At 33.7% G+C, this 10,311-nt stretch overlaps 4 protein-coding genes across 9 annotated transcripts in view; 1 reads left to right on the top strand and 3 right to left on the bottom strand.

The window, feature by feature from the left end:
• Nucleotides 1-10,311, bottom strand: part of LOC118743617 (maternal protein pumilio-like) — a 678,449-nt gene that overhangs the window by 161,967 nt on the left and 506,171 nt on the right. The window lies entirely within an intron of this gene.
• Nucleotides 1-10,311, bottom strand: part of LOC118743586 (maternal protein pumilio-like) — a 549,911-nt gene that overhangs the window by 455,304 nt on the left and 84,296 nt on the right. The window lies entirely within an intron of this gene.
• On the top strand, nucleotides 3,442-4,467 carry LOC118743641. Its single transcript, XM_036476408.1, has 3 exons — nucleotides 3,442-3,481; nucleotides 3,559-3,736; nucleotides 3,791-4,467. Coding segments are annotated over exons 1-3 (801 nt in total). The 5' UTR covers nucleotides 3,442-3,479; the 3' UTR covers nucleotides 4,412-4,467.
• LOC118743652 (putative nuclease HARBI1) lies at nucleotides 4,648-6,131 on the bottom strand. The gene is made up of 3 exons (XM_036476419.1): nucleotides 5,868-6,131; nucleotides 5,361-5,802; nucleotides 4,648-5,285 (listed from the first exon to the last, which is right to left on the bottom strand). Exons 1-3 carry the CDS (start codon nucleotides 5,984-5,986, stop codon nucleotides 5,079-5,081), a joined length of 768 nt encoding a protein of 255 aa, XP_036332312.1. The 5' UTR covers nucleotides 5,987-6,131; the 3' UTR covers nucleotides 4,648-5,078.

The following is a 10,311-nucleotide window of genomic DNA, read 5'->3' as shown; positions in this document are numbered from 1 at the left end:
AAAAAAAGGCGAAGCTGCTAATTAAATTCCAGACATGATGTAATGCAGTACATACAAATTAAGTATGAGTATTCATTAGGGTGCCTCACTAAAACTAAAGTCGCTGTTTTTTCACTGGAATTACAAAATGTATTATATTTATAGATTTCTGCCAAAATACTTCGGAAGAAAATTAAGGCTTAACTTAATAACTGCAAAACTCTAGTTTTGTTATAAACTAAAATTAATTTTAAAAAAAAATTTTTTCCAGATATTACCTGAAATGGTAGAAGAGCTTAAGCTTAAAAATTCTGCATACAAATGTTTGAGCATTTCATCACCCGAAATAAAAGTTGTGATTTTTGAAGGTTTTATCAAATCCGTGCACGGATTACGCTCACGTAAATCTTAATTTTTTTCCAAACTTGTATAATACCGATGAAAGTACCAATTTTTTTTTTAGGAAAGTGTTGCACCCTAATGTACATGCATACGACGCTGTTAACAGCACTTTTTTTCTTTCTTTTCGTAAAAGATTAGCAATACTTTCTATTGTAAATGCGTTTTTTGCGTGCACGCCCTGTTGCAGAAGCAGGAAAAAGTGTTTCAAAAAATTGCAATGAATTGTTAACTAATTCAAGTGCAAACACAAATTTTATAAAAAGTAATAGCAATTCAACGAAGGTACATAGATTTAAAAAAATTAAGTGGCAACATTGCATTGGCCATTGTTGCTCTTTGCTGATGTCTTTTTGTTGTTTATATTTTTCCCAAATTATTATTTTTATTATTTTGCTTTGCTTGGCGTTTCGCTACTTCCTTTCGAGCCATTTTAGTACACTGTGATTGTTTTTTTTTTTTTTGTGTTGCGATTACTACGCGCTACCGGCTAATTTAGTTAGCCAAAGGTTAACGCACTTGCTATTACCGTAAACTCTAGCATGAACGCCTTTTTACGATATTTTATGCAAATTTCTATTATAACCATTTCCTACTTTTTTTCACATTTTCTGCTGCCACTTTGCTGACTTACCTAGCGTCTAATCACATTAGCGTTAAGGTTAGATGTTTTTTTTCTTTTTTTTATTTAATTTGCACTAAGTAGGCACTTCAATTTTAAGAGGGAATTTAAATCGCTATGTTTTTTTTTGTTAATATATCTTGTAGAAACTTCTTTCCCTCGAATGCGTTCGTACGTTTTTTGCTATTTTATGAATTTTTAATACTTTCATTTGTGCTACTTCATTTATTCTCCACTCATCTTCTCATTATGCTTCTTCTAACTATTATCTGAACTAAAAGTTCCTTGACCTTCCTCCCAATATCTTACGTGTTCATGATTAGTTTAAGTAATTATGTGTAGTTGTAAACAAAATTGCAAATAAAAACCAATAGGAAGAAGTGAAATGTGCATAGATACATAAAGTAGTGGCCTAAAGATTTCCTAGAAATACTGCGAATGGGCTGGCCTTTTTCACTGTTGAGAAGTGTTGTTATTGAAGTCCGAATATTCCCCTTTGTTTTTCCCCCAAACAAATTTCATTCAAGCGATAATATCGCCGCCTTAGAGTGTAAACCTGCTAACGACCAAAAAACATATTTTACTGTAGAGGCAAAAAACTAAATATATCTTTAACTCTTAGTCTGAGGGGCAAATCCTACATATAGTTTGTTAATCGCGCGACGTTCTATGGCCATAATCCAGAACGAATGAAAAAAATTACGTTTTTATGGTTTTGTTGGCGAATTTCTAACTTAGCAGGTTTTAGCTTTGTATTTTCAAAATTGAAGTGGATTTAGCAGGTTTTTTGTATGAATAAAATTGTTTCCATTTTATTTTTTGTGATTACGAGCTCAATTTAAATGTTAATTAAAATAGTATTCTATAGATAAAAACAATTATATATAAATATATAAAAAAATACAACAGATTTATTCTTCCGTTTATTGCAACAAAAATAGGCAGTTTATAAAACATATATTAGTAACTATACGTGAAGTATTCCTCTCTAAAATTAATAGTACAAAGACCACATATAAGATAATTTAAGTAGGAACTCAATAATGCCAGAAAGTATGATACATATTATTCAATCATGAGGTAAATTGTTATAGTAGGCGTGGTAATCTTCAGGAAGTAATCGTTTGAAATACTGGAGATCTCATACTTTCTGCGAGCGATCGTACGCCTACTCTCGTATAAATTCGGAAGGTGAGAAAACGGCAAGGAAACAGCTACTGGGGATTTTCTTTGCGGTATTACATCCCATTCGTTGGAGAATCTTATGCTTGAAATACAATACCGGCGAACGGCAAACTTCGCCGAACTGGGCGATGCTGTCGTTCACCATTCGCCCAGCTATTTCGCCTACTTAAACAGAATTAGAGCGGTAGCGAAAACAGCTGATCCCATTTGGTCGCCTTTATAATTTGGGTGACCATATTTAGAAAAAACTAAACCATATTTAGAAATGAGGAAATGATAACAAATATAAATTGTAAAACAAAGAAAGATTATTATAAATAATTTGTTTCAAGCCAGATTTAACGAATCCACAACTATGTTTTTCAAACAACAAAAAAAAATCGTGTTTAGGTTGTTTTCTTTTAAAACTTTGAAAGCAAAAAACAAATACGGCCACCTTTGGCACGCACAGCTGTCATCGCCCAGCAGGGCGATAGAAATAAATCTATCGCCATGGAACGCCGCCAAGCGAACTTCGCATTTCGCTTTGGCTGTGTTCAATTTCATATGCTTGCGGGTGTTCTAATTTTGACAGCGCGAATTTCGCTGTGGTGAGTTCGCCGTTCGCCGGCATTGTATTTCAGCTATTAGTTTGAAATGTATGTCGCCACTTGGTGTATACCGTAGAGCTCGTATATCAGTTACTTTAGCAGTATCTTTGCCACGACCGGGACGAATGCTATTAAAGAATTGGACTGTGTTAAAGCTTTTAAAGAACGTGTAACTAAGATAAGTTACGTCATATGGTTTGGGATTTTACCTAGCTGATCTACATACCTCAATGTATTCTGCAGGAACATGGATATCTCTTTTCTTAAGTGCTCGTTTGATAGTGGAATGGATACAATCAGCTTCCATTTAGTTATGGTCTACTTCAATAAACTTTTGCTCAATAATGATATTGTTATTTATAGCTGTGGATAACAAAGCATTAGCCATAATACTGTTTCGGTATTGATATGTGCATTCGTCGCTATAAAAAATTACTGTAATTGGCTCCCCGGAACTATTATTTGGTACTACATTTTTTTCTATCAAATCTACCCACACTCTGGAAAACTCTTCTGCATTTAGGCCCTTATTATGAGCTGCATTCGATTTTCGATCTTCGCTGGTTATCGAAGATCGAAGATCGAATGTAAAATTGGTATTATGAGCTATGCAACTCTGTCGAAATTTTCGTTGAGTATCGAATTTTCAGTCGAACAGAATTTTGCTTTCGATGCTGTAGCGTAGTGTGAGAAAATTGTTGAAAATGTAAGTATTTTGCGTTTGTTTTTTATTTTTTAGTGTCTAAACGCTAATTTTAAACAATTTGTATTAATTTGATGCAGGTCTAAGGTCGTGAGTACTAAACAGCAACTCGAAAGGCTGGTTTCATTGATGGAAGAAAATCCTCAACTTGCGAAAGGGATTTGTACGAAGCTTCAGGCGGCAAAAAAGTGGGAAGATATTGCGCTGGAGCTCAATTGTTTAGGACCACCAATTAGAACGACAGCAAAGTGGATTAAGGTGAATTAAAGTAATTTTTCATTGTATAAGAAAATTTCAGCTTTGTGTTTTCAGGTGTGGGCTGACATGAAATCGAAGACCAAAAAGAAAATGTCACAAAATAAGGCTGAATACCGAGCAACAGGTGGAGGACCAAACAGGCTTCAATCTTATACAAATATTGAGGAGGCCATAATTGGATTACTCGAGCTTGATGCCTGTGTGAATCCACCAGGAGCGGAATTCGGCCTAGATATAAGTGATAATCAGCGCCTAGATTCGCCTGAGCCGGCTCCAGCAGATGAAAACCAGCCACCATTCGATTTGGAAACGAGCAATGAAGACCGAAACTATGCAGTTGGCGAAAATACAACACGAACCCCCAGAAAAAAACGGTGCCACAAAACGGAGAGACTGAGGTTGTTGGAAGCCCAGACAAATGCCCAGAAGGCTTTTTATGAAAACGTAATTTCGAACATAAATGAAATAAAAAAAAGTGCTAGGGAAACTGAAAAATACGCAAAAAGAACGTACTACTTAAAAAAAGACTCAACCAAAGAACTCTTACAAATGAAAAAAGAAAAATTAGAAATTTATAAAAGTGAAGTTATGAGAAAGCAGCAAGATCGGAAAGCAAAATTGCAACTAAAGGTTGCACTTTTAGAAATGAAGAAAAAAATGTTGCCTAAACCATAACTTATAATTATATTTTTAGCGAATGCATTCAAGTGTTAATTTTATAGTAGTATTAAGAAGGCTTTATTAATCTTTAAGTATTATATGTAAGTGAATTAATGATATTTTTTGCCTGTGATATGAATTGAGAAAGGCTGTAAAAACTTTTATGTAGATTTTTTAAAAACATGAATTTATGTGATTTTTTATTCAATTTTTAATGTGCATATGTACCTTCATATCTTAAACCAATAATATTTATGAATTTAATAAAAGATACTGGAATACCTTTATTAATACTTTTTCAGTTATTTACAAGGTTCTTAAAATTTCATTTCTGATGTCTTCTGCTTCTGAATTCTCAATTGATTCCATCTCAACGACTCCGGCATCATCGTCGTGAGGCTCATTTGAAAACTCTTCTCCGTCGGGTATTTCTACATTATAGAATTGACAAATGTTGTGCAAAGCTGCGCACACATTTATTATTTGTGTAGCTTTCTTTGGAGTGTAATGAAGAGCTCTCGCCTGCAATAAACATCTGAATCTATTTTTTAAAACTCCGATTGTTCGCTCTATAATATTTCTGGCTTTTGCATGTTGTTTGTTGTATGTTCTTTGAGGAGATCCTTCCTCAGAATTTCTGAACGGCGTCATCAAGTATGGTTTAAGAGCGTAACCAGCATCACTAACGTGGATAAAAATAATTTAAAAAAAGGAAATAAATGTAGGTTTTGTATTTGATCATACCCAGTAGCCAAGTATTACGAATACCATTATGATGTTGCTGTTCTAAGTGTGCTTTCAATGATGACATATGAAAAACCATGGAATCATGTGTCGCTCCCGGATTTTTTGCATTTATGTATCTTATTTTCATTGTGTGATCACAAACCTAAAAAAATACAAAAGTGTACACATCTACAATTAGAGATTCTTAGCATGTATGTACGAAAATATATATACTTACAACCATAGCATTAATGCTGAAGAATCCTTTTCTGTTGTAATATAAATGCTGGAATTCCTTCTTGGGAGCGACAATTTTAATGTGCGTCCCATCAACACAGCCGATTATTCCTGGAATTCTGCTTTTGCTGTAAAAATGTGCTTTCGCTTGTTGCAGTTCAACCCCTGTGTAGATGAATTTTATCCATCTTTGGCAAATGAAATTTTCCAAAACATCAAGCACTTCTGATATCACCACAGACACCGTGGGCTGCGCAAGCCCAAGCATATTTTCATTCCCAATACTCAGTTGGTACGATCCCTGAGCACAAAATCGCAGAACTGTTGCTAGTTTTAAGATATTTGCAATAGATTTGGCTCGAGTGCATTGCTGCAACAGGTCTTCTGTAGCGGACAGCAGGTCCACAAACGCCTCTTTAGACAGTCGGAAGTTTTTTATAAATCTGTAGACAAATAATTATAAATATTATATAAATATGTGAAAATATATCCAAAAGGCCAGACTTACGCGGTTGAATCCATTTCTAAGGGATTGGAAGCGTCCCTTAAACGTTTTCTATTCCTGGCCAGTTCCACTAAATTCTCATCCTCTGAGGAATCGTCGAACCATAACTCCGTTGTACTCATCTTCACTAAGTTCTTATCAGCTCGCTTTATTTTTTACTTGATTTTAATTAACACAAATTTACATAAAACGTTGTAATAAACACGCTTTCTTTTCTTTTAGTTTGCTTAATATGTAAACAAAGCATCTCAGCTGTCAAAAATATACTATTGTGAACAACCTAAACGAGCGAAATTCACAATAGCGCTATTCTTCATCGAATGAGCGCCATAATACCAAATGAAAATTCGTTCGCTCAGCACTTTCGACTACAGTCGAAAATCGAATGCAACTCATAATAGGGGCCTTAATCTTCCTTCTGCTTCGTTCCACAAGTAACAATAATTTCCTTGAGATATAAAAAATTAAAGCTTATTCGCTGGCTATTACCTTGGCTTAAACGCATAAAGTATTACTCTAAGATAGAACAATAATCGAGCGACAGAAGCACAATATGTTGGATTCAGCAGTGGAATTTGAACTGATTGTACTTAGCAGCTTTACTCATCAAACAATTTTTGACAATTATATTTTTATATTGACGTATTTTTTTGCTTGCCAACTGCGAAATCGCCTACTCCTTCGAACTGCATCAAAAGGTCAATTTTGCCAAAAAACGGATTTAGCAGGTTTACACTCTAAGCCGACGATATGTACATCGCTACTGTTTCTACATGGAAGCATCGGTTAGAGACTGATATCAAACTTTCTATACCGGCGGCTCGAAAACTGAAAACTGAGCTGGAGATGGCGGGCATCTGGGAGGTAACTTTGGATGCTTTTCGGTTCTAACGGAACATTGTCTTAGCAACATTGACATATATCAAGTTACATAACAAAAAACAAAAAATAAAAAAAATCCGCTGTCTTACAAATCGAACTCCGATCTTTCGGATGGCATGCCTGTGTTTTACTCACTCGGCCACTGCGACTGTTGGAACTACGCGAGCTATAGGGCACACACGGGCTTTCTCTCAAAATAACTTCACCACGAGTGAATGAGGGAGCTTTTTTCTAAGACTTTTGGGCTAGAATAACAAAAGTCTTTCGAACTATCTTGCCATCTGTCTTTAATTTGTCTTACGAAAGACTCCTGTGCAATTCTGGAAGTGAAGTGTGATTTCGTGGTTCTTTGACTTAACAGCTTGGCTTTCACAGCAGACGCTCATTGGTTGTATTCTCCAAGTTTCACTAGTTATCCAGCCACTAGTTATTGTTTAAGAAAAAAATATATATATACTTTTTAATTGAAATAAATTTTTAGAAAACAATTTAATATATATTTTTTTCATTTTTAATTTAATTTTTTCTTTCTCAATTTAAATGTTGTTTTACAAAAATGCTATTTTTTATTTCACTTAATTTTTAGGACCTCATTTTATTTTTTCTTTTTTTAATTTATTTGTTCTTTGTATAGTTTAAGTTTTTTCTAATTTTAGATTTTATTTTTTAAAAAAGAAATTTAATTTTAGTTTTTAATTTTTAGAAACTTATTTCATTTTCTTTTTTTCCATTTCTCATTTTTCATTTTTTCATTTAATTTGTTCTTTTGTTAATTTCACTTTCTTTCAGTTTTTATATTTTATTGTTTTGAAAAGAAAAATATATTTTGTTATTTAATTTAATTTTAAGGATCCTATTTCTTTAATTAAATTTTCCTTAAATTTTTGAATTTTTTAAACATAAAAATATATTTTTTAAGGTTTTTTAACTTCCTAGTATTTTGTTATTATTTTAATTTAATTTTTTTCTTGTTCTAATTTAGTTTTTAAATTTTATTATTTTTTAAATTTTTTTTTAACTTTATTTAATTTTGAAAACATTTTTTTTTTTTTTGCTTTATCCTCATTCGGCCGCTGTGGTGTGGTGGTAAGCAGTGCGCGCTTCCACTCCGCAACACCTGGGTTCAAACCCTGGTCAAAGCAACATCGCAAAAAATATAGAAAAAAGGTTTTTTCTTAACAGCGGTCGTCCCTCGGCAGGCAATGGCAAACCTCCGAGTGCATTTCTGCCATGAAAAACAGCTTCTCATAAAAAATACAATCGCCGTTCGGAGTCGGCGTAAAACTGTAGGTCCCTCCGCTTTGTGTGACAACATCAAGGCGCACGCCACAAACCGGAGGAGAAGCTCGGCCAAACACTAACATATGTGTAAGCGCCAATCTATTATTATTATTATTATCCTCATTAATTTTACTTTTGAATCTAAAAATATACGTACACATAATTTTTTACTTAATTTAATTTAAAAAAGCATATTGCCAAAAGGCAAATAACAGCTTTCCACTTTTATAGGATCTTTTTAATACTGAACATTTGCCGTTCACTTATCTTTGTAAAACTGCTCCCTCTCTCTCTCTCTTCGTCTTTGAATTTCTCTATCTCTCCATCTCTTTCACAAGATATAATAATAATAACATATTGGCGCTTACAAATATGTTAGTGTTTGGCCGAGCTTCTCCTCCAAATCGGGGCGTGCGCCTTGATGTTGCCACACAAAGAGGAGGGGCCTACAGTTTTACGCCGACTCCGAACGGCGATAGCAATTTTATGAGAATCTGTTTTTCATGGCAGAAATACACTCGGAGGTCTGCCTTTGCCTGCCGAGAGGCGGCCGCTGTTAAGAAAAAACCTTTCTTCTACATTTTTTTTGCGATGTAGCTTTGACCAGGGCTTGAACCAATAGAATTGTGTGTCCTAACTATCTAAAGCATTTATGGAGCAGGAACATATGTAGACCTTCAAGAACTTGTTATCCAAGTACGCCACTATAGTTGGTTAACTAGTAGTTGGAGATGGTAGTAAAAGTTGCGCAGAATATTTCACTACATGCAACTTAAATAGAACTCGGAGGATACCAAACGCTTTTTACTTCAACGTCATAGAATACTTAATTTATATAGAATCCCTGTATTATTTCTCCTTCAAAACATCTCACCTGCCAATCAGGTTTCAACTTACAAACCCAAGTACATTAAGTTGACAAATTTTAATAATAAATTTTATTTATTTTCTCTTCTATTGCTGTAGTTATTAAAAACCTCCTTGACGCTTCGCACTTTTCCCTACACAGCTTTTATATTTGCAGTTAATTTCTTGAGCACTTGCCAAATTGTTTGTAATTTGTATGTCAATTTAAGCAAATTTTCATCATTATGACTGACAAAATTGCACCCATCACATGTTTCTGCAGCAAAAAATAAAAATAAAAATATAATTTACAAATAGCGTAAAAGTGAAATATAGCAGAACAGGTAAGCGAACGAGATATAAATAAGCATTTGATGAAACAAAAAAAATATATATATAAGTGTATTTAAAAAATAAAATACGAAAACACTAGCATAAACTGCATAAGATTCGTTTTGTCATTAGCAACATCCTTCTAATCAGCGACTTAAGAAAGAAAAAATAATAATGCAAAAACATAAAGCACAATAATTATCATCAACGCCAGCAACTGACACATTTCGATATGTACGACCACTTGTGACTAATGTTTTTTTATTTATTTTTTCTACTTCACAGCTCAGGTCAGCTGTGTGCCGATTTCTTTTTTTTTTTACAATCCATTGTTTGTTCTTCATTGAATTTTCCATATTTTCTTGACGCTTTTATTAACTCTTGTCCGTGACATTATGACAAACTACACAAAATGACACTTGAGCACTTGACACTTGCAGCTTGACAGAGAAGATTGTTTAGTGTCGCACAAAAAAGTACAAAGACACTAACTTATCTCAAGATGGTTTATCTGCGCATGAAAATCTTGGGAGTGTGAAAATTTTGCGCTTGAATCCGGTTAGAAATTGTGCCATTCAAACAGAAAGTTATTAAGCTGTAGGTGAGCGCAGACGTTTATGTTTGTGTGTGGGTATTTGTGTGCAACGAAGAAAAGTGGGTTAAGCTGTGCCATAAAATTTATGTAAATTTACTTAAGAAAAACTTCGACGACTTAAGCCTTTGCGGGTGAGCGATTATTCACCACACTGATAGTCATAATATTTGGAGCCATTTTAATATATTTTTTTGTTTTATTTCTTATTGTATTTTTTGTTGCATTTTTCCGTTGACATTTTATGTACGTTGTAAAGGTATAAATATTGACTATAAATTTTTAGTGTTTTCGAAAAAAAAATGGTTTTAGTGTTGCGGTAAAATTTTGCAGAATTTTTTGTTAGCACATCAATTGTGAAAGCGTTAAGAAAGAAAAGCTTTTATGACTTTTGTGTGGCAAGAGTTTATATACACATTTACATATGTATATGTACATATAAACGTTGGATAGAAAAAATCAGTTGGGCAAAATAGTTGTATGTAACAAAAATTAAAAATATGAAAAGAACTG

Source organism: Rhagoletis pomonella, unplaced genomic scaffold (assembly GCF_013731165.1).
Source record: "Rhagoletis pomonella isolate Grant_MI unplaced genomic scaffold, Rhpom_1.0 Rhpom_scaffold_00001, whole genome shotgun sequence".
NCBI classification, from domain to species: Eukaryota; Metazoa; Arthropoda; class Insecta; order Diptera; family Tephritidae; genus Rhagoletis; species Rhagoletis pomonella.
Note: the sequence above shows the minus strand (reverse complement) of the source record. Positions and strands in the feature narration are given on the sequence as shown.

What these genes read in the sequence shown, in the direction of transcription:
- LOC118743641 (XM_036476408.1), top strand. An exon ending in CGACAGCAAAGTGGATTAAG is followed by an intron (nt 3,737 to 3,790) that starts GTGAATTAAAGT and finishes TTGTGTTTTCAG; the next exon opens with GTGTGGGCTGACATGAAATC.
- LOC118743652 (XM_036476419.1), bottom strand. Translation starts at nt 5,986, where the DNA reads ATGAGTACAACGGAGTTATGGTTCGACGATTCCTCAGAGGATGAGAAT. An exon ending in TTAGAAATGGATTCAACCGC is followed by an intron (nt 5,803 to 5,867) that starts GTAAGTCTGGCC and finishes ATTTGTCTACAG; the next exon opens with ATTTATAAAAAACTTCCGAC. An exon ending in TCAGCATTAATGCTATGGTT is followed by an intron (nt 5,286 to 5,360) that starts GTAAGTATATAT and finishes GTATTTTTTTAG; the next exon opens with GTTTGTGATCACACAATGAA.